This window comes from Spea bombifrons, chromosome 2 (genome assembly GCF_027358695.1).
Source record: "Spea bombifrons isolate aSpeBom1 chromosome 2, aSpeBom1.2.pri, whole genome shotgun sequence".
NCBI lineage: Eukaryota > Metazoa > Chordata > Amphibia > Anura > Pelobatidae > Spea > Spea bombifrons.
This window is the reverse complement of record NC_071088.1, coordinates 127,812,398-127,835,674: the sequence shown is the minus strand read 5'-3', so window position 1 is coordinate 127,835,674 and position 23,277 is coordinate 127,812,398. Positions and strand designations below refer to the sequence as shown.

Sequence of the window (23,277 nt, the reverse complement as noted above, 5' to 3'; positions counted from 1 at the left end):
CAGGGTGCTCTTGAAAAAGACAGTGTGGTTGTTTCAAGGAACACAATACGATGATACCTGAACAAAAATGAGCTGCATGGTCGAGCTGCCAGAAATAAGCCAATGCTACAAAAAAAAGCCCGGTTACAATATGCCCAACAACACCTTGACACACCTCACAGCTTCTGGCACACTGTAATTCGGAGTGACAAGACCAAAATAAAGCTTTATGGTCACAACCATAAGTGCTATGCTTAGAGAGGGCTCAACAAGGCCTATAGCAAAAATACCATTCCAATTGTGAAGCATGGTGGTGGCTCACTGATGTTTTGGGGGTGTGTGTGAGCTATAAAGGCATGTGACGCCTTTCAAGCATGACAATGACCCTAAGCACATGGCCAAGTTCTAGAGTGGCCATCACAGTCTCTTGACCTTAATATCATCGAGCCACTCTGGGGAGATCTCAAACTTGTGGTTCATGCAAGATGAACAAATACATTGCATGACCTGGTGGCATTTTGTCATGACGAATATGCAGCTATACCACCTTGTTGTTGATGCTAAAGGGGCAATACACAGTATTAACCCCTTAAGGATCAGGCTGTGTTTTACCTTTTGTACCATTGGGACCGAGGCCGTTTTAACACTTTTGCGGCACTCGTGTTTAGATGTAATTTTCTCCTCACTCATTTAGTGAACCCACACGAATTATATATTGTTTTTTTCAGGACAAGAAGGGCTTTCTGCAGATACCATAGTTTTGATCATATTATCTAATTTCTTATAAAAAAAATAATAAAATATGATGACAAATTTAAAAAAAAAACTAATTTTCTGACTTTTACCCAAAAAATCTTTTACTCATCCAGAAAAGCTGATGGAAAAACCTACTAATTAGATTCTACTATTTGTCCTGAGTTTAGAAATACCCAATGTTTTTATGCTTTTTTCTGCACGTTATGGAGCAATAAGTACAAGTAGCGTTTTGCTATTTCAAAACCATTTTTTCCAAATCTGGTAATTCTCCCCTCCATGTGCCATTTCTGGTATCTTTGAAGCCGGCCAACACAATTTACCCCATCAAGCCATATATTTTTGAAAACTAGACACCCCACAGTATTTCAAATGCTAGAATTTTAACTCTTTCCATGCACTAATTCTACCACCAGTTTATGTCAAACTTTGTGGTAGTATGGATTTACAGCTTTTGGTATACGTCACTATCAAACAACTCCCCAATATGTGTTCAGCAACATCTCCCGAGTACAGCGATACCCCCCATGGGTGGGTTTGTCGGGTTCTTTGGAAGGTAAATGCCACATTTAGGAAGTGCACATTTCTTAACTTGGAACTTTTACATCTGGTCCTACTGCCCCCATGTTCTAATAGGACCATCTTTTAAGCCGGCTAATTCAATTTAATTTATCAAACCTTATATTTTTGAAAACTAGACACCCCAAGGTATTTAAAATGGTAGTATTTAACCCTTTCCATGCATGAGATTCTACCTCCAGCCTTTGCCACACTTTGTGGTACTATTTTTTAGGCATTTTTTTCACACAAATTGTACTTTGGGTATAAATTTATAGCTCCAGGTATACATCACTATCAAACAACACCCCAATGTGTGTTCAGCAACATCTTCCCTGAGTACAGTCATACCCCACATGCATGGGTTTGTCTGGTGTTTGGGGTTAAAATGCCACATTTTGGTCAGTCTGTGCCTATGCCCTTTGAGCCCGGCCACTCCAATTTACCCCATAAAACCATTCATTTTTTTAAATTGGACAGCCCTTGGGTATTTGAAATGCTTTTATTAAAATTTTTCCATGTCAGAATTTTTGGGAAGATACAGCGCTAATTTTAGCACTTGCTCATAATAAACTTTTTTTTTTTATTCTTTTTGGACTTTTTTTTTACATTTTGCTGGAACTGGATGGTTCCTCTGATGCATAATTTTTAAGTGTTACCATTTTTTTTTAAGGTTTTTTCCATTTTTTTTAAGTTTTTTTTTTTTTTATATTTTACTAATCACAGTGATTAGAAAGCTGGGCTCCATTGACTTGTATGGTTGAATGCAGTACCTGTATTCAACCTGCAAGTGGAGCCAGAGTTCTCTAGAGGGTCAGGAGACCATCTAGCGAACTTTTTCAACTTTATTATGTTTTTATCTTGCAGTTGGCGAAGTCACACGCAGTGGCAGAATTTTAAATACTCTGGTCTAGTTTTTAAAAATATATGGTTTGATGTGGAAAATGTAATCGTCGAGCTTCAAAGACGTCCCAAATAGGACACGGGGACAGGCTGACCAGATGTCAAAGTTCAAAATTAAAAAACTGAATTGCGCATTTCCAAAAAGTGTGGCCTCTCACATCCAATCTGTTTAAAAAAAACTGCCTTCTCCATCTTAAAAACATTGTCCACAATCATCCCTTACTTACACAAGGCGCTACTAAGGCTCTTGTTCTTGCCCTTGTTATCGCCTGTCTTGACTACTGCAACTCTGTCGTAGTTGGTCTCCCTTATAGCCATCAAGGCCCTTTATAATCCATCATGAACGCTACAGCCAGACCTATTTTCCTCACCCATCCAGGGCCGGATTAATGTAAGGGCTAATGGAGCTGCAGTTGCAGGCCCCTACCTTAAAGTAGGCCCAGTCAGGGCCGGACTGACTGGGCCTATGCGTGGCTGATGCGGCCACCAGGGCCATCTTTAATGGCTAACTGGGGGCAATATGCAAGGGTGGGGGGGATTAATTCACAAGGGGGTGCTGGCATGATGGTGTTACTGCTGAGCACAAATGTTACACAGCCATGGAAGAGACATCTGAAGGCTCTGCCTTGGCTCCTGCCTAAGGCAGCACTCCATAGTGTCCTGTCCGAAACATTCCAGAACCCATGATAAAATACATGAAAAGGCCAGGCTGCATTCCCAGCTCACCATGTTGTAAATACTTTAGTGGCAATACTGACAATTGGACATAAAACACAAAGTGTGTAAATAGTGGCTTTTTTTATGTATGCCGTAGACATATTTTATGCAATCTATGCATAACACCCCTGTATTATAACTACGTACTGTGAGTTTGGCGTCGTCACACACTCCGGCCAAAGCCCCCACCCACGTGGCTCGCGCTCCGTCGCCTCGCTCTGGAATTTGATCGGGTGGCCACGTGCCTTAACAGAGGAGCGGCGCGAAACGAAGTCGCTAGTCTTTGCTAAAATGGCCGACTCTGAGAAAGCGCGCGCTGGCTGTCGATGTTCCGCGGGTGAGTGGTGACGTCCTGCACGTTTCATTCTGATGAAATTTACCAGTATATTTGGCCGTTTTGGTCATTAAGTTGCTTTAGAGAGTGACTAGGCATAAAAAGGCATCTTGGCGGCCTAGTATGAACAGTCGGGGTAATCATGTTGAAGCATCATAAAAAAAATAACCTTCCGGTTCCTCAGTATAATGTATGACAGGGTTTCATTACAAGGTGTTGCCGTTGCTTTGGATGATATTCCCTGGGTCTGTTTTATGAGGGAAAACGCTTTGTATAGCCGCACTAATTAGGCGGTTAGTTGGGTGTGTTTACAAAAATGGCCATGGGTTTTCTGCTTATTTCATGACACGGTTCATGTGCTGCACCGTTCGGCGTAGACTATATAACCTCACAGGAATAGGTTCCTTGGTAATACTTCCCACATGGCGCCGAGTTGCATTTGACGAGTGTTGGTCAATAACTTGTTACATGTATGTGTTTTGGAAAACATGTTCAACATGGCCGGTTTCTAATCGATGCTCCCCTGTCTGTGCCCTCTACTGCCATTGGTAGAAATGATCACCAGGAGTTGTTTTCTCCAAGGCCTTCTGTTCCCATGATTTCTAATTTTTTAATTACATTAATATGAGCAGATGTGGCAAATTACCCTCATTCATCCTATGGAGTTTTTTGTAACTAGCTTTCCACTAAAATGTGTGAAGCTTAGCAGTAGTTCTGTCATTCCGCTGGCATGTTTAACTTAGAAGGGGATCCATATATTTGATATATGTGTCATTTTATTCAGTAGTTGTGTGTTTTGACATAGTGTGCTGTGTGTTATACATGTGCTGCAAAAAAGTATAGGCATGACGCTACTAGTTTTCCTACTTAATGGCTGCCTTTATCCTAAAAGACTTGTTAGAGCACAAGGTGTGTAAATGGTGGCTATAAATGTAACCCAAGTTGTTTTTTGATGTTTGAAAGGTGACCCTTCAGACGTATTACCCTGCGGACATGTCTTGTGTGCATCCTGTTGTAAATTGGATTCATTAAATATTCTATGCCCTATCTGTGAGGTAAGTTGGACATAAGTATTGTAATCGTTTTATATAAAAAGAAAATTGAGGTCTAGCAAACATTTGTGTTATAAAACAACTAATGCAAATGTTAATACCAAAACTGAGTTTGGTAAATGTTTTCTTGTAGACAATAGCGCCCTTTTAAGTTTTGTTTGCCTTTTTAGATCAGGATAGTGATATACCTTTATGTATAAGTTACTGTGTATTTGTTTAACTGGACCTCTATTACGTTAGACCCCTGTTTAAGAATATTATGGGGACCGTAGGGGTTAAATTGTAAGATCTCTTTATCTTCTTGTTTCCATTTCTGTGTATTAAGAATTACTCACTGTCTAGTCTTACTTCCCCAATCCCTTTATGTTTGTGCATTGTGCCTGTGTGAGAAGGTTAGTCTGGTGTCGTCTGTGTAATTTTTTTTAAATGTTTTTCTTGAAGAAGAAGAAAAAAAAAAAAAAGAGATTGTAAGCTTGCGAGCCGGGCTCTCTCCACCTAATATATTGGTTTGTCTTAGTCTGTCAATTCTCATCTTGTCATACTCCTTGAATATATCTATTGTATTGGCGCTATATGAATAATAATAAAAAAGAAAAATTGCATAATGTTTTCCGGCAGCTACGTATTCGTTTTTCAGCCACCATCCCCTTTTAAATCCTGCGCCTGTTAGGCAGGTTTCTTCTTTATGTGCTGGCCACAATGAATCCTGGTATTCTGCATATTTGTCAGGGTCATGCCATGGCATTCTTTCTCAAGCCTCACATTTTTGGACATTTATTCAAGATTTGAGGGGGAAAGGCTCTGGTGCCAGCACTCTCACATAGGTTGGTCTATGGACCACCTTCTTCTTCTAAAAGTTTCAGGTGCTTTCTGTCTCATCCATGTTTCCTGAACCATTTTGTCCTTCATGGACCCTGCTGTCTGTGACCAATTTTGGTCCGGCCTGGGGCAGCTTTTCCTCTCTGTGCCAGTGTGCCACCCTCCTAATGAGATGCACCTGGGGCATACCACCGCCAGTACGTCAGAAAAGGGTGAGGCGACCGGCCACACCCTCTTTCCACTGAGTAGAGGAACGGGGAAGAGGCACAGAGCAAGTTGTGGAGTTCCTTTACTCTAGATTTGTCTAGGCTGAAATCAAAGGCACTCACGTGCCTTCTTGGAACTTGATTTTCCTTGTTAAATGCCTTGACTTGCTTTCGTTTTGAGCCCCCTGTCTCAACTTTCCTTCATGTTTCTTATACACAAACTCTTGAGGTTTGATGAATTACAAGTCCTGTCTTCTTGACCTTTAGGATTATAGATGAGAAATACAATCATAAAATTGTTAGGGATGCACTAAAATGAAAATTCATGACCGAAACCGAAATTCAGGATTCACTTGGCAAGAAACCTCAGGAATGGCAGGGACTATAAAAAGAAATTGAACCTTCCCCTTATCCCCAGTTTAGTTTCCTGCCTTGTTCAGGAAGAGCTGAGGCACTACACTCATGTTGTAAACATATGTAAGTGTTGGATATGGCCTTCTAGAAAAGAAAGAAAAAACTAAGGATTATTTCCGATATCAGGAGATGCAGCTAAACCGTTTTGGCTGGGGTTCTCTGCCGTAACACATAGCCTGTGCAAAAAAATCAACACAGAATTTTTGCTGAAAAAGCAGGATCTTCTTACTACAGGCAACTTTGGCAGTGATTGATGGCCAAATGGCTGCTTGAAAAATGCCCCTGATGAGATACTCTGGGTTGTCTGCTTTAACCCTTTAAGGACCAGGCTCGTTTTTTCTTTTTGTACCCTGTGGGACCGAGGCTGTTTTAACACTTTTGCGGTGCTTGTGTTCAGCTGTAATTTTCTCCTCACCCATTTGGTGTACCCACACATGTTATATATTGTTTTTTTCAGGACATGGACTTCCTTCAGATACCATATGATTTGATCATATCTTATTTACTATAAAAATAAATAGTGAAAATTTGAAAAAAAAACTTTGTCTTTGAAAATTCTTTTACTCACCAACAAAAGGAAGTAAAAAAACTAGCTAAATAGATTCTACTATTTGTCCTGAGTTTAGAAATACCCAATGTTTTTATGTTTTTTTGCTGTTTTTTGTAAGTTATTGGGTAATTAGTGCAAGTAGCGTTTTATGATTTCCAAACCTTTTTTCCAAATCTGGTCATTCTGCCTCCATCTCCTCTTTGGAACATCTTTGAAGCCGGTTAACTCAATTAATCCCCATTAAACCATGTATTTTTGAAACCTGAGCCCCCTGATATACCTTTTACCCCCAGATATGTCTTATGCCCCCCTGATATGCCTAATATCGATATGCCTTATACCCCCTATATGCCTTATAACTTCCAATATGCCACTCGCCCCCATTTATGCCTCCCTATATGCCACTGTGCACCCTGATATGCCACTCCGCTCCCCATAAATGCCCTGCACCACCCTGAAATTCATTATACTCCCTGATTCACCACTCTGCCTCCCCCAGATATGCCACTCTGAAATTCATTATACCCCCTATACACCACTCTACCTCCCCCTATACACCACTCTAACTCCCCCTGATATGCCATTCTGCCTCCCTGAAATTCATTACACCCCCATACACCACTCTGCTACACTGAAATGCATTATACCCCCCATACACCACTATAACTCACCCATACACCACTCTGCCTCCTCCCCCCTCCCACACACCACTCTGGCTCCTCCCCCCTCCCATACACCACTCTGGCTCCTCCCCCTCCCATACACCACTCTGGCTCCACCCCCCTCCCTTACTCCACTCTGCCTCCTCCCCCCTCCCATACTCCACTCTGCCTCCTGTCAGCAACGGAGGTTCACAAGACACCAGGGAGCCGGGTAGAGAGGCAGAGTGGCGTATGGGAGGGTGGCTCCCATAACCCCTCTGACTCCTCCCCCCTCCCATACACCACTCTGCCTCTCTCCCGACTCCCTGGTGTTTTGTGAACCTCCGTTGCTGACAGGCACTTTCACTGCCGCTTCATAGAAGCCTCAGCGTAAGTGAAGGGCAGTGACGGAGGCTGTCTGTGCGATGCAGACCCCCACCGGCTGACAGAGAGGATGATCCTCTGCAGGAGACATCGATTCTCTGTCAGCCGGTGGAGGTCTGCACGATGCGCACAGACAGCCTCCGTTACTCACCTTCACTTACGCTGAGGCTTCAATGAAGCTCCAGTGAAAGTGCCTGTCAGCAACGGAGGTTCACAAGACACCAGGGAGTCGGGAGAGAGGCAGAGTGGTGTATGGGAGGGGGGAGGAGTCAGAGGGGTGTATGGAAGTGGAGGGGAGGGGCGGAAGTTGTCTGCGCATCGCACGGACACCCACCGGCCGACAGTGAAGGGAATCCAGTTCCCCTGCAGCGTTACGTGGGATCCGGATTCTAGTGTTATAATCCGATCTCTGAGGTCGGATTATATAAGGAGAGGAGTTTTTCAGAGCCTTTGCTCTGAAAAAAAACTCTTTTTATAATTGATAAAAATCGATTCGACTAATCTATAATGAAAATCGTTGACAACGATTTTCATTATCGATTATCAATTTTATCGATTAGTTGTTTCAGCCCTGCTGAATAATTTTCTAAAAAGCCCCCACCCTCTTAGTAAATGAAGGTCACCATAGACCATCTAACCCAGTTCTGTAATTGTGCTAAAATACATATGCCTACTGGAATCTACCTTCTGCACCATTTTAAGGATTGCTATCATTCTAAATAAAAATAAAACATTATTGATAGTTTAATAAATTAATGTGTGTGCAATCCCTTATTATCTGCTTGGTCTTTTCAATAGATCAGCTATCTGCATGCTGGCTCTTCAATACACCTCAACTTCATCTATCATGGTAGCAAATAGCCATCCATATAGATTTTTTTTTTTTTTTTTATGGATATGTATGTTACTGGCGCTCTCAATATGCCGATATGCACGTCGCTATTTACCTTACCTTTCTGAGTTAACTATTTTTTTTTCTTGTAGAAACTGGAGAGTAGCGTACCAAGTACTACCGAAGGCAGCTTGACCCAGGAACCATTGGCTATAGAGATGTCAGAAAAGTATGTTGATATGTTGCCCTAAAACCTTGGCAATTTGTGTTTCTTAATTTGTGTCTCGATTTTTCTTATTTTATTTTTCAAACCCTTTTAATTGGGTTACATATTTAAACGAAACACTTTGTTTCAGAAATGATCCAATTTTACTAAGTCCATTTTTGAAACTTCCTGTAGCCTGTTTTTTTCCCCCCTAGAATGGGATTTATTCGCTACATGGAGAATTTGCAGGAGAGTTGTGTTTCAGCTTCTTTACCATTCATTATGATTGTCCAACTCCAATGAAGTTTGGCTGGCCCTGTATACTGTATAGTTAAATCAGTAAGAATTCTACAAAGTTTCCTTTCCACATTGAATTATGCGTTATACAGGACAAGGTCAGCCAGTCTTTCTGGAGAAACTTGCCAGTGTTAGCCCTTTATTTAAAAAAAAAAAAAAAAAAAACAGGGAGGAGGGGGCTTTAAATCATCACCTTGTAGGAGAGCCAAAATGTTCTAATCAAGTATTATCCACCTCTTTGCCCACCCTTTATAAAGGCTGCATGAACCAATTAACATATTCATGCAGATTCTAAGAATAGGAAGCGAAGTTCCCTTTCGCAATAGAATACATAGGTGTGTGTGTAATAAAATATATATATATATATTAGGGCTGCAACAACTAATCGATAAAATCGATAATAATCGATAATGAAATTCGTTGGCAACGAATTTCATTATCGATTAGTTGAATCGATTATTATCGATTATAAAATGAGGGTTTTTTAAGAGCAAACGCTCTGAAAAATCCCCCTCATTATATAATCCGTTTAGTCTGACTCACCGTCTCACAGCAGCAGCTCCTACTTACTCCCCCTCCCTGTAATCACTGTGACAACTGGCCCCGCACCTTCCTTCTCCAGGCCAGAACCACATGGCTGTGACACTCATCTAACTGTAAGTATATGTGTATATATATATATATATATATATATGTGTATGTGTGTGTGTGTGTGTGTATATATATATATATATATAATGTGTGTATATATGTGTATATATGTGTATATATATATATGTATGTAATATATATATATATATATATATATATTTGGGCTACTGAAAGTTAGGGGAGGTGGGGGTTAATTTAGGGGCAGTTATGGTTAGTGGGGTGTTTAGGGTTAATTTAGGGGCAGTTATGGTTAATTGGGTGTTTAGGGTTAATTTAGGGGCAGTTATGTTAATAGGGTGTTTAGGGTTAATTTAGGAGCAGCTGTGGTTAATGGGGTGTTTGGGGTTAATTTGAGGCAGTTGTGGTTAATGGTGTGTTTAGGGTTAATTTAGGGGATGCTGTGGTTGATGGGGTCTTTAGGGTTAATTTAGGGGATGCTGTGCTTAAGGGGGTGTTAAGGGTTAATTTAGGGGCAGTTATGGTTAATGGGGAGTTTAGGGTTAATTTAGGGGAATCTAAATCCTGGGGGCAGTGAAGTGACATATCTGGGGGTATAAGGCATATACAGTATATAAGGCATATGTGGGGAGGGCAGTGTGGCATGTCTGGGGAGGACGGAGTGGTGTATCAGGGTGTATAAGGCATATCTGGGGGTAGAGAAGTGGCATGTCTGGGAGGCAGGGTGGCATGTCTGGGGAGGATGGAGTGGGGTATCAGGGGATATAAGGCGTATCAGGCACAGTGGCAGATGTGGGAGGCAGTGTGGAGTGGCAGATGTGGGAGGCAGATGTGGGAGGCATTGTGGAGTGGCAGATGTGGGAGGCAGCATGGCGTGGCATATGTGGGGAGGGCAGGGTGGCATGTCTGGGGAGGATGGAGTGGTGTTTCAGGGGGTATAAGGCGTATGAGGCACAGTGGCATGTGGGGGTAGAGTGGAGTGGCAGATGTGGGAGGCAGCGTGGCGTGGCAGATGTGGAAGGCAGCGTGGAGTGGCATATGTGGGAGGCAGCGTGGAGTGGCATATGTGGGGGGGCAGCATGGCATGTCTGGGAGGCAGCGTAGCAAGCCTGGGCTCAAATGTGCATATATTGGGGGGCTGGTTGGGAAATAAAGACAAGAAATGTATTATCAAAGTTTTTTTATTCTGCTGTTTGTATTTAACATCATTTGTTTAGTAAATTATTTTAAATAAATTAAAAATTTACATTCATTTTTTTTATCCGATTAATCGATTAATCGAAAAAATAATCGGCCAACTAATCGATTATTAAAATAATCGTTAGTTGCAGCCCTGATATATATATATATATATATACATACATACATACATACATACATACATATATAATTTTGTCAAAAGTATACTACCTCATCCAAATAAGGCTATTATGGAATAAAGTACTCTATCTTTAAATGGTCAAAGCCACCATTGCTGATGTACGGTTGCTAACCAGTTGTGTGTATAGGGCATTGTTGATTAGTGGTACAATTAAGGGTGGTTTTAGGCTTTTATGGCCCACAAACAATTTTTAGAGGTCACATCTGTAATGTGATGTAAAGTATAATACATGCTCCAATAATAATTCTGATCACAAGCTTGTTTTAATAAGGTTCCATGCAGCCTTAAGCAGTTGTTAAATCTCATATGGTAGTGCTACCTCTGGGTGCTCTCTATGGGTGACCAATATAGTGACTTCACTTTGACACACTTTGTATAATTGCTCTTTGTAAGGAGAACTGAGTTTGTAAAAACTTACGTTTCCAGTCAAGGTGAATATCTATCTGGAGAAATGACAAATTGATGGTATTTCTAACAGTTTTCTTTTATTCCCCTTATGTACCATTGTGTCTAAGTGTTTAAATGTTGTTAATTGTTATTGTCCCCTTTATGTTAATAGCACTAACGAATCTGCAGCAAGTATCAGACGATTTATGTATAAACCTATTTATTTTTAGGGAACAGATGAACATTTTACAAGTCGACAGTGCTCAAACAACTTTTCAGCAAGTGGAATGTGGTATGTTTTTCAATTATCTTGTGGTGCCAGGGTGTCATGTCTGGAGGCAGGACAAAAATACACTTTCTTTGTAGAACTTCCGTCCTTACAGTCACACAGTGATGCACACACTCGCTCAACCACCGTATACAGGCACTGAGAGATAAATTTGTCCCACAATATGATGATTTGTTTTTGGGAAAGATCCTTTGTATGGAGGTTAGATAGTTTATTTATTGCTTTTTTGGATATTCTAACTTGTTACTAAAATGCTGGATTTCTTTATCTTTAGCCACTCTGAAACATATGCATTAAAGTTTATTTTAATTGGCTTGATTGCATTCAGATTCGTATGAGTTACAAATGTATCAAAATTTGCATAGATCATCATTATGTACTAATCTCTGAAACAAGTGAAAATGAAGCAAAAAGCTCAAGTTTTGCGTCGAATTTCATGAGCTTATTCACATTCTCTTTCTCGCTCTCTGAATATCTCCATACCTTCTGTGCTGACTGCTTCCACCTCTCGAAGCTCAGCTTCTTCTCTATAATCTTCATCTTCGGTCTTCTGTGTTCTTTCTTTGTCCGCATCTCCGCGGACATGAGCCCGTGAACGCCTGCCAAAAAAGGCAGCCTTCCAGTGACATCTCCTCTGATTAAAAGATATTTCTAGTAGTTTCTCTTTATTTTTCAAATTGAGCCAATACCTTCTTTACTGAGCTTATTAAATAAACCAAAACCATTTTACGTTATTTGTTAACAATCTTTAAAAATTATCGCACAAGACTTTGGAAACAGAGAAGGTATGTGATGGTTCCCTAACACTGCTCTGAACTGTTGGGTGGTGGTGTGCATGAATGTTGTAAGTGTCCTTAAAGAAGTGGGTCTTGAGGAATTTGTTTGAAGGACTAAAGACAGGGGGAAACACAAGATCATGAAGACTTTGAAGGAAAAGAGGGTGGTCCACAGAGTCGAAAGCAGCAGACTGGGCAGCCATGATTCTCAACTGGGCAGGGGAAAGCATTCCAGAAATATAAAGAAAACTTACATTCTAAGCGGGCAACGGAGGCAAACTTTTCAGTTGATAACCAATCAATCCAGGCAAGTTGCATCCACCCAGAGGTTTTTCCACCCGTTTACCAACACACTGGGCATCCCAGTGTTAGAACGTATGGCCTCCCAACAGAATTACAAGCTACCTAAAGCTGAGAGCACGGCTTCTGATTGGGAAAGATTAAGCCAGGGTGGGCTCTCTGAAGAGGGTAGTGGATACTAATAAAGAGTAGGAAGCAAGGAATTAATCTACAATATGATAGAATTTCTGCTCCTGGAGCAGTTATTAGTTAACCTCCATATAAGTTTTGTTATCTCCTGTGCTACCGGGAGTAATTAGGAAAACACAAAATTCATACCTGATAACATGTTTTCCTTGTTACTTCCCAGTAGCAAATTTTTTTCCCTCCCTAATAAAGATGATTTTCTAATTGCCTACGTCTTCTGTATTCATTTGAGGGTAAAGGGGAGTTTCTGGGGGGTTTATTTTTTCCTGCCCTATGTGGATTGGTGGAGCCTTTTCCTGTGCTACCGGGAAGTGACGAGGAAAATAAATTCTAAAGTAATTTTGTGTTTCCATTCTACTGGTGCTTTGAGTTCTCTGCAAGATCTGTTTCAAGGAAGCACATGCAGTACTGGCCACAACTGGTAAGGTTTGCAGATTTGGTGAAGATGGCAGTTGAAACTTCCTTGTACCTATGCCTTTTAGACAATCTTCTCTTGCAGAGACCCATTCTCTATCCCAATCTGATGCCCTACCTTTTGAAACCTATCTTCTAAAAGATCAAGATTTCTTGGAATATTGTATACATTTCGTATGCGACGAAGCCAGCTGAGTCCAAGAGTATAGCAGCTGCAGCTTAGGTGGAGGACATCTCCAATGCAGGCTAGGAGACCTCCATCCTCCCTTATATGATTCTGGTACCTCTGTGGGATCTCAGATTTTCTTTTGTAGGCACTTTCAGGTATTCCTTTGATCTGATGGACTCCTGGGAGGTCTCATTGCTCATATTGAAAACTATTATCTGGTCCATGGTCTGATTTCTCACTTTTGTACACAATATAATGTTAGCTAGCAGGCATATTGGGCTGCCTGATTTGTGGGCCAATTACTGCCTTATTACATATGTTACAAATATATCAAAGATGCTACCTATATTTAGGGCACACGAAGAATGAAAAAAGACCATCTTCCATGTATACCAAAATAAAATCTTTGTTGGGATAGAGATTGTCACAGACTTTGTGATCTAGAAACCTGTGCAGGCTCCATCATAAAATCAGAAGAGCATTACAAGCAGGGTATTTTCAAAGGAGGGCAGATGTGTCTTGAATGTCATACCGTATCAGAGACCATCACTGAGGTCACAAAAAGGGACGCAGCACCTTTTTAGACTTCTGTTAGAAATATAGTCTTAGAAACTGTCTAGCAAAAGAGTTTCGGCTCCGTTCCCGTTGAACAAGTTGTTTTACGACGCCCTCTCCGAATCCCTTCTTCGAGTAATGTGTGACGTGTTAATTGTCTCTCGTTACTTTGTATCCAGTATCAATTATCTCTCTGTGACGTGTTAATTGGCTCTGATAAGGTCTAAGGAAATTATGAGATTTCTTATTTGATATGCACCTTATGATTGTTAAGTAATTATTTAAATATTTAATATGTTGGCAGATCAGAACTCCATATTATATATTTTGCACTAATGTATAGATATATTCCTAATTGATTGTTTAATTTATTCTATATTACATGGATTCGCTATGTGTACTATCGCTACCTGATCTAATTTAACCTGATACAATGTAACAAGAGCCAATTAACACGTCATAGAGAGATAATTAACACTTAATACAATGTAACGAGAGCCAATTAACATGTCACAGAGAGATAATTGATACTGGATACAAAGTAACGAGAGACAATTAACACGTCACACATGAGATCGAGTACTTAAGGAGGGAGGAGAGAACAAACCAACACGTCACTGAAGAAGCCCGATTGGGTGAAACGCGTTTGCGTGTTGGATCGTCATCGCGCTACACTTGCAAGTCCCCTGCCTTGGAAAGGAACGGAGAGACTCAGACGTGCTACAGATTGTTTTTTTAAATGTAAGCATGCTGCATCTTTTTTTAAATATTAAATGCACATTTATATCTCACCTCCCTGCCTTTCTATTTTTGTACTGATTCGATTCGTGTTCCTGCTGTGTGGACGGCACAAATACTCGAAGAAGGGATTCGGAGAGGGCTTCCTAAAACAACTTGTTCAGCGGGAACGGAGCCGAAACTCTTGCTATATATCTCAACAAGATCTCCATGTGAGTGAAACATCATATAGAGGATACACTTGATTCACACATATTTGCTGAAAGCACTATGATTTTTTGTTTCTTCTTTTGTTTCCATATATTGATACATGATTCTGACAACGAATGGAGATTGGAAAATCAATATAAGTATTGTTTCTTTATATTGCACATTATATTGGTGTAATAAGTAATTTACTGTCACTTTTACAATTATAGGCGCAACACTTTATTATATCTTTTTTACTATTATAGGTGTTTTGGGGTTATCCTATTAGTGTTTGCAGCATTATTTATAATCACTTATATAATTTTATATATACTTTTTATATTTAAAAAACACTTCCTTTTGTATACGATTATTTAATTATATAATATTTAGCGCCTGATCACTATTAGAAACAATGTCTTTAACTGCCTGTGCTATACATTCCTGTCCCATGTGACACCAAATGGACTGTCTTTTGAGACAAGGAAAGGTGATTCCTATAAAAAGGGGAGGTAAGCACTGGGGATTTCTTAAATATCTTTTGACAAAGGACTTTTTAATATCTGGAGATTCGGATAGATTGATCTTCTTTCATACATTGAGTCTTCATTTTTTGTTTTTTGTTTTTTTTCATCATATTTAGTAAGTTCTGTGATTATTTTTTGTCATATAAAATAAAAATCAATTATACGTGCTCTAATTTTTAATTCATAGCTTTCACGGATAGCATGTTTATCTTTTTTTCTAATTTTGACTTTAACCCCTTAACAATAAAGCTGTACGGACTTGCAATGCAATAACGGCAAAGCATGTACGTGTACTGGCTGCTGTTAAACAGCTGCATCTCTGCGATCGGCGGCTTTGCAGCATCCACGGAAGCCTCACAAGTGAGGCTGACCATGGGTCCGGGGAGGAAAGCCCTCCCCACAAAAAAAATAGCGCCTGGCTTAGGAAGCGATCGGAATCGCTCAGAATCCCTTCCTAAACATAATTATATTATACCAGCTTTTGAAATACCTTGGGGTGTCCGATTTTCAAAAATATATGGTTTGATGGGGTAAATTGTGTTGGTCGGCGTCAAAGATACCCGAAATAGGATATGTGGGCAGAATTTTTAACGTAAGAATTCCAATTAGAAACATTTACACATCTCAAAAAGGGCTTTTTAGTCCCCAAACAGCCCAACAAACCCATGCATGTGGGGTATCACTGCGCTCAGGAGATGTTGCTGAGCACATATTGGGGTGGTGTTTGGCAGCGACATATACCAGGAGCGGAGAATTTATACCTGAGTACGTGTGTGAAAAAAATTAAAAATGTTTTTACTACCATAAAGTTTGGCAAAGGCTGGTGGTAGAATTAGTGTATGGAAAGGGTTAAAATACCAGCATTTGAAATACCTTGGGGTGTCTAACTTTTAAAAATATGTGGTTTGATGAGGTAAATTTAATTGGCTGGCTTCAAAGATATCCGAAATAGCGCATGAGGCAGAATGACCAGCTTTGGGGGAAAAATGGCTTTGAAATAGCAAAACGGTACTGTTACTTATTGCCCCATAACGTGCAGAAAAAAGCAAAAAAACATTGGGTATTTCTAAACTCGGGACATATAGTAGAATCTATTTAGCAGGTTTTTTTCATGAGTTTTGCAGATGAGTAAAAAATTTTTTTAAAAAAGAGTCGTTTTTATAACAAAATCACCATATAAATTAGATGATAAGATAAAAATAATGATATCTAAAGAAAGTCCTGAAAAAAAACAATATATAATGTGTGTGGGTGCACAAAACGAGAAAGAAGAAAATTACAGCTAAACAGCAACGCTGAAAAATGTTAAGAGACATTGTCCCAAAGTGTACTACAAGTAAGAAACGGTCTTGTCATTAAGGGGTTAAAAAAATAAGAAAACTATAATATGGGTTAAATTCGTTTTTCTATCTCTTAAGCCCAAGGAGTTACAGAAGCCTCCTTAAGGCTAGGTTTCCACTTGGGTTTTTGTCCGTCAAGAAAAAAACGCCAGGAAAACTGCCAAGAAAACTGCCACTGCATTTACCTGCGTTTTGGCGTTTTTTCTGCAGTTTTTTCTGGCGTTTTAGCCTTTCTGTGGAAATTGCTTTTTTTGACCTTAGGCAGTTTTTCCAGCCTTTACAAGTTAGAAGTTTCACCCAGCTAAAAGGGATTAGGATAAATGGCAAGTATCTGCCCTCTCCTGATGTCATTTACTTGGTAGACCCTTTTGTCTCTCTTCTGTGGTTTGTAAGGCATGCTTTATTCCGAATGTCTGCTCCTCTGGGAAGATTGGCCCCAAATGATGGTGCAAATTGTTTGCTGTTGCTTTTGGCACGCAGGATCCGGTCGCGTATGTTTGTTTGTAATGGCATGTTTGTTCCAAATGGTGTAAAATTCAATATGAACCAGTCCAGGACTTTGTTTTGTGTGAAACTGTTTGTTTTCAGACTATTTCTCGTAGGACACACAGATACTGGGTCCATCCTCTGCATTGTAACTGTGGAAAAAACGCCATAAAAAACGCCAAGGCAATAAACCCACATGGCTTTTTCATGGCGTTTTTTCTCTCCCATAGACTTCTATTGGAGAAAAAAAGCCAAGATTTCTTGCAAAAAACGCCAGAGTGTCAACATGCTGCAGTTTTGAAAAACTGCCACAGAGCCCAAAAAAGCAGAAAAACGCCAAAGAGGACTGAAAAAACGCCAGACAGAAAAACGCCAAGTGGAAATTGCATTTTGCGATTTCCTATTGAGTTACAGCTAACATCTGGCTGCAGGCGTTTTTCACAAAAAAACGCCAGGTGGCGCTATTGGCGTTTTTATAGGCGTTTTTAGCAAAAAAAACCCAATGGAAACCAAGCCTCAGTGTTTGTAAAACCTTAAACATAACGTGGTGGCAAAGAGTAATTCTGGGTTGTGAGGGGAACATGTCTGGGATAGGCGTTGCTCTGTTCCTTACAGTTTAGAGTAATGAGTGAGCCTGAGAGTTGGTTTTCTGTTAACTATTTTAGTCTAACGCCCCAACATTGAGGCATGGTTTCTAGTGCCTTTTGTCTAAAATAATGGTCAATGCAAGTGATTACTTGAAGCCAACCCTCATTGGTGTTGGTCCTTTTTAATGTCAGGGAATTTCTTCAAATTACCCTTTTCGTGGTAAAACTCCAAATTGCTCTCTTCAAATAGGCTGGCAACTGTTCCAACATCTTTGATGCAGCTGCGTTCAATAAGAGAGGAAAAATAAAAGCAGTAAAGGGCCCTTCGCTTTTGTCTTGTGTGTGCATTCATTTTGCAAAACATTTGCAGAAATAACTTAAAATGCAACTTTAAAATCCTTATTGATCTGCTAGGCAGTCCATTTCAAATAAGCTGATCGTTAAGAGTATAGGTAAATAAGTAGTTAACCAATGTCTTTTTTTTTTTCCCCCGCTTTAAGAACAAAGGTCAAGAATTGAGAAAATCAGTAACGTTGATAATACAACTCCTAAGGTGATGCTTTTATTTTTTTCTCCGTTGTATTTCAATATTCTGCATTTTCTGTCTTTACTTGTGTTTTCTTTTATTTTTTGTATTGCTATATGATCCTTGTTGTCTGCTACCCCACTTTACCTTGCATGATTTAGGGGTTATATTCAGAAGGTGGAACTATACATTTTTAATCATGTCCCTTAATTTCTAGTATTTGAAACTTAAGTAACTGGATATTGTATTATAACCATGATTCCCAGAGCTTTTGAAATGCTGAAAGCCTTACCAGAAATAATTATTGAATTTGCCGTGTGACACAAAAACAAGCTGATATGTCGTTGGTAAAATACTGATTGAATGACCCTTTATTATGTTAGTAAACCTTTTTAAGTATTAAAATAATAAAATGGCATCTGCTTTATTGGCTTAGTATGTTTCTAAAAGTAGCTGATATATTGGCAAATGGAGCAGTTTCTTTAAAGTTTATTTTTTTGTTTAATTTTAAAAAGGTATCTTTGAAAAACATATAATTGTCTACACACACTCTGTGTAGGAAGTAAAGTTCATTTTTTTTTATCCTTTCCTTGTAGGACAACCTTTGCCAAAAAATTGAAGATGCTTTGGTTGTTGCAAATGGTGCTTTTGAGCAGCTAAATACCGCTTTGCAGGTAGATCATTACTTTGTGCTAGGATACTGTGTTTCAGTATTTTGTGCTTCATGCATGAATTTACATCAGGGCTCGACAAATCCCAGGCGCCATGGCGACTCAGAATTTTGTCCTGGCGCCTAGGAGTTTGTCAGCCTCTTACATTCACAAAAAAATACCCCCGTGTCACCACGCGGGGGCGCTGCTGTTGCTGTCTGCCCAGGAGTCTGGGCAGACAGCACAGCCACTCCGAGCCCGCCCCCGAGCCTGTGATCACTCCCACGGAGTGATCCTGTAGGCTGAAACCGCAATTGCAGAGAAACCTGCAATGGCGTTTTCAGCTGCCACAGGCAGCTTCAGGAAAGGGGGTTCAGTGTTGATTGGGTCCCCACACAAGTGTGGGGACCTGACACAACATCCCCCTGCTGCCTGATCGCTCCATGAGAGCGACAGGGCAGCGTTAACCCCTTCAATGCCGCGATCGCGGCATTTAGGGGTTAATTCCCGTTTTTCAAGGGGCTCTGCTGCTGGTGGTCTGCCTGGAAGTCCAGGCAGACCAGCAACAGCAAAAACGAGCCCCCACAAGCCCTTTGATGACTCCTGTAGGCATGGAAGCCTACAGCAGTCATCAGAGACCCCCCCCCTGCAATGGCTGGTCTATAGACCAGCAATTGCTTCCCAGCTGCCAGAGGCAGCTTCAGTGACAGGGGGAGAGGGTTCTTTGGTCTCCACATGAGTGTGGAAACCAGCCCCAACACCCCCCTGCTGCCTGATCGCTCCATGAGAGCGACAGTGCAGCGTTAACCCCTTCAATTCCACAATTGTTTATAACACATTCGTGGCATTGCAGGGGTTAACATTTGTCCCCACAAGCTTGTGGGGACTAAATATCAATCAATGCTGTGCTCCAATGGAACATCAGCATTGAAAGTGTTAAAAAAAAATATATATATCAAAAAAAAATATTTAAAACAAAAAAACAAAAAAACAGCACTGACCTGAAAGTCCAGGGTGCTTCCAGGTCAAATGCTGTGAGTTTAGTAAGTGGGCTGATGATCAGATCACTCCTAACCAACTGTTAGTTTAAAAAAAAATCCTGGCTCCTAACTTTTTTAGCTGGCGCCTAGATTCACAACAAATTTGTCAAGCCCTGATTTACATACATACATAATACACATGTACATAATTCAAACAATTGTGGACTGTGTTTACAAGGTTTGTCCATATTTTTATATTGCTATTTTTTCTACCAAAAAATGTCCTCAGTCAATACCCAATGTTTATTGGCACTTATCTAATGACATTATGCCAATCATTATTGCTTGTGTATGCTTCAAAATGTTCTTTTGTTTGATTATACAGACTTTAAAAAATCTGGAAGATAGAAGTCGAATTCAAGAACAAAGTGTGCTTCAAATGATTAAGGAGGAATTCAACAAAATACACCTTCTGCTTAATACTAGGTTAGTTGTTTTGACTTACCTCTTGAGGCACATTTTTGAATCTATATATTTTGATTTTTTTATACACTACATAAGATTTAGGGCTGCAACAACTCTGAAAAAATGCTCTGAAAAATACCCCTTGTTTTATAATCAGTTTCATTCAGTGTGACTCAGTCACTCTGATTGGCCCCGCCCGTTCTTTCTCCCAGTCCTCCCTGTAGTCACTGCCCCGCCCATTCTTTTTCCCAGTCCCTCCCTGCAGTCACACTGCCGATTGGCCCCGCTCGTTTCCTATAGCGTCCACATGGCTCAGCAACTTATCTAACTGAGTATAACATTAATATTTGGACTGCTTAAACTTAGGGGAGGTGGGCGTTAATTTAGAGGCAGTTGTGGTTAATGGTGTGTTTAGGGTTAATTTAGGGGCAGTTATGGTTAATGGGGTGTTTAGGGTTAATTTAGGGGCAGTTATTGTTGGGGTCTTCAGGGTTAATTTAGGGGCAGTTATGGTTGATGGGGTTGTTAGGGTTAATTTAGGGGCAGTTATGGTTGATGGGGTCTTTAGGACTGAGGGCTAATTTAATAAGGTTAATTTTAGGTGCAGTTAGAGGTAAGGGGGGGGCAAACTAAGGGGAATCTAAATCCTGGGGGCAGTGAAGATTAACCCTGTATTTATTTATAAAAGTATTGTCAGTGTGCTGTAAACTAGTCTGTGAATCTATGATGGCACTTATGGGATATCTGGGGGGGTATAAGGCTTATCTGGGGAGGACAATTATTAAAGCAAATAAACAAGGCAGCAAATCACAATGAGGTGGTTATTATGGGGGACTTTAACTATCCCGACATAAACTGGGAAACCGAGACCTGTGAATCTCATAAAGGAAACCGCTTTCTGACTATAAGTAAAGATAATTATCTGTCCCAAATGGTACAGGACCCGACCAGAGGGGGCGCTCTACTGGACTTAATATTAACCAACAGACCTGACAGAGTAACTAATGTGCAGGTCAGAGGGCACCTAGGAAATAGTGATCACAATATAATACATTATAACTTGTCGTTCAATAAGGGAACTCTTAGAGGAGCCACAAGAACTATGAACTTTAGGAAGGCAAAGCTTGATCAACTAAGAGAAGCCCTTAACACTGTAAATTGGGAAAATGTCCTCAAAAACAAAAGTACAGACACTAAATGGGAGATTTTTAAAAATATCTTAAATTCTCACTGTGAAAAGTACATACCGTATGGGAATAAAAGAGTCAGGAACAAGAGAAAACCAATGTGGATAAATAAAAATCTAAAGGGGGCAATAAATGGCAAAAAAAGGCATTTAAGCTACTAAAACAGGAAGGAAGTGAGGAAGCACTAAAAAGCTATCGGGAAAAAAAAAAATATGTAAAAATCAGATAAAAGCAGCAAAAGTGGAGACAGAAAGACTCATTGCCAAAGAGAGTAAAACAAACCCCAAAATGTTCTTTATATAAATAGTAAAAAGGTTAAAAATGAAAGCGTTGGCCCCTTAAAAAGTAATGAGGGAGAAGTTATAGACGGGGATCAGGAAAAAGCTAATCTATTAAATATATTCTTCTCTGCTGTATTCACAGAGGAAAATGAAATGCCAGGTAATATACAGCAGGATGAGATAAATGCAGTGCCGCCTAAAAAAAATCAAAATAGACAAATCACCAGGTCCAGATGGCATTCACCCCCGCGTTCTAAGGGAGTTAAGTAATGTAATAGACAGACCCCTATTTCTAATATTCAAGGACTCTATAGTGACAGGGTCTGTTCCCCAGGACTGGCGCATAGCAAATGTTGTGCCAATGTTCAAAAAGGGGACAAAAAGTGACCCGGGGAATTATAGGCCTGTTAGTTTAACCTGTGTTGTTTATAAACTGTTTGAGGGTTTCCTAAGAGACCACACATGGAATACTGTGTACAGTACTGGCCACCAGTGTACAAGAAAGATATAGTGGAGCTGGAGAGGGTTCAAAGACGGGCAAGCAGAGTAATAAGGGGAATGGAAGGACTACAGTACCCAGAAAGATTATCAGAATTAGGGTTATTTAGTTTGGAAAAAAGACTGCTTAGGGGGGACTTAATAACTATGTATAAATATATAAGGGGACATTACAGAGATCACTCCCAGGACCTATTTATACCCAGGACTGTATCTATAACAAGGGGACATCCTCTACGGCTGGAGGAAAGAAGGTTTCTACACCAGCACAGACGGGGGTTCTTTACAGTAAGAGCGGTGAGACTATGGAACTCTCTGCCAGAGGAAGTGGTAATGGTAAACTCAATAAAAGAGTTCAAAAGGAGCCTGGACGTGTTTCTTGAAAGCAATAATATTACAAGTTATGGATATTAGATCAATAGGGACAGAACGTTGATCCAGGGATTTATTCTGATTGCCATATTTGGAGTCGGGAAGGAATTTTCCCCCTGGTGTGGGGCAATTGGCATCTGCTTCATAAGGGTTTTTTGCCTTCCTCTGGATCAACACAGTAGGGACACAATATTTATATAGGTTGAACTTGATGGACTTTGGTCTTTTTTCAACCTTATGAACTATGTTACTATGAGTGACATATCTGGAGGTATAAGGCATACTGGGGTATAAAGCATATCAGGGGGTGCAGTGGCATATCGGGGATAAGGCATTTAGGGTATACAAGGCAAATGTGGGGAGGGCAGTGTGGCAAGCCTGGGCTCAGATGTGCATAACGGGGGGGGGGGCAGGCAGGTTGGGAAATAAAAACAGGAAATGCTTTTTTTTTATCAAAGTGTTTTTATTCTGTAGTTTTGTTTCTAAATCCTATTATTTTAAATAAATGAAAAATTTACATTTTGGTTTTTTTTTTTATCCGATTAATCAAAAAAATAATCGGCCAACTAATCGGTTATGAAAATAATCGTTAGTTGCAGCCCTAATAAGATTGTTCTGATGTGCATGGACCCTTTAAGGACAATTGACATGCTAGGCACATCATCGAAAACATGCAGTTAAGGACAAACTACTTGCCTGACACGTCATTGTCGGTGATCTCAGAAAGCGATCAATGTCCAT

At 40.2% G+C, this 23,277-nt stretch overlaps 1 protein-coding gene across 1 annotated transcript in view; it reads left to right on the top strand.

Annotated features, from left to right (window-relative positions):
• The first annotated feature begins 18,082 nt into the window (after positions 1 to 18,082).
• Positions 18,083 to 23,277, top strand: part of RNF17 (ring finger protein 17) — a 53,430-nt gene continuing 48,235 nt past the window's right edge. The window contains exons 1-3 of the mRNA XM_053456082.1: positions 18,083 to 18,130; positions 18,700 to 18,777; positions 20,119 to 20,219. Of these exons, the coding sequence (XP_053312057.1) occupies positions 20,173 to 20,219 (47 nt within the window). The 5' untranslated portion in view covers positions 18,083 to 18,130; positions 18,700 to 18,777; positions 20,119 to 20,172. The remainder of the gene's footprint in view (positions 18,131 to 18,699; positions 18,778 to 20,118; positions 20,220 to 23,277) is intronic.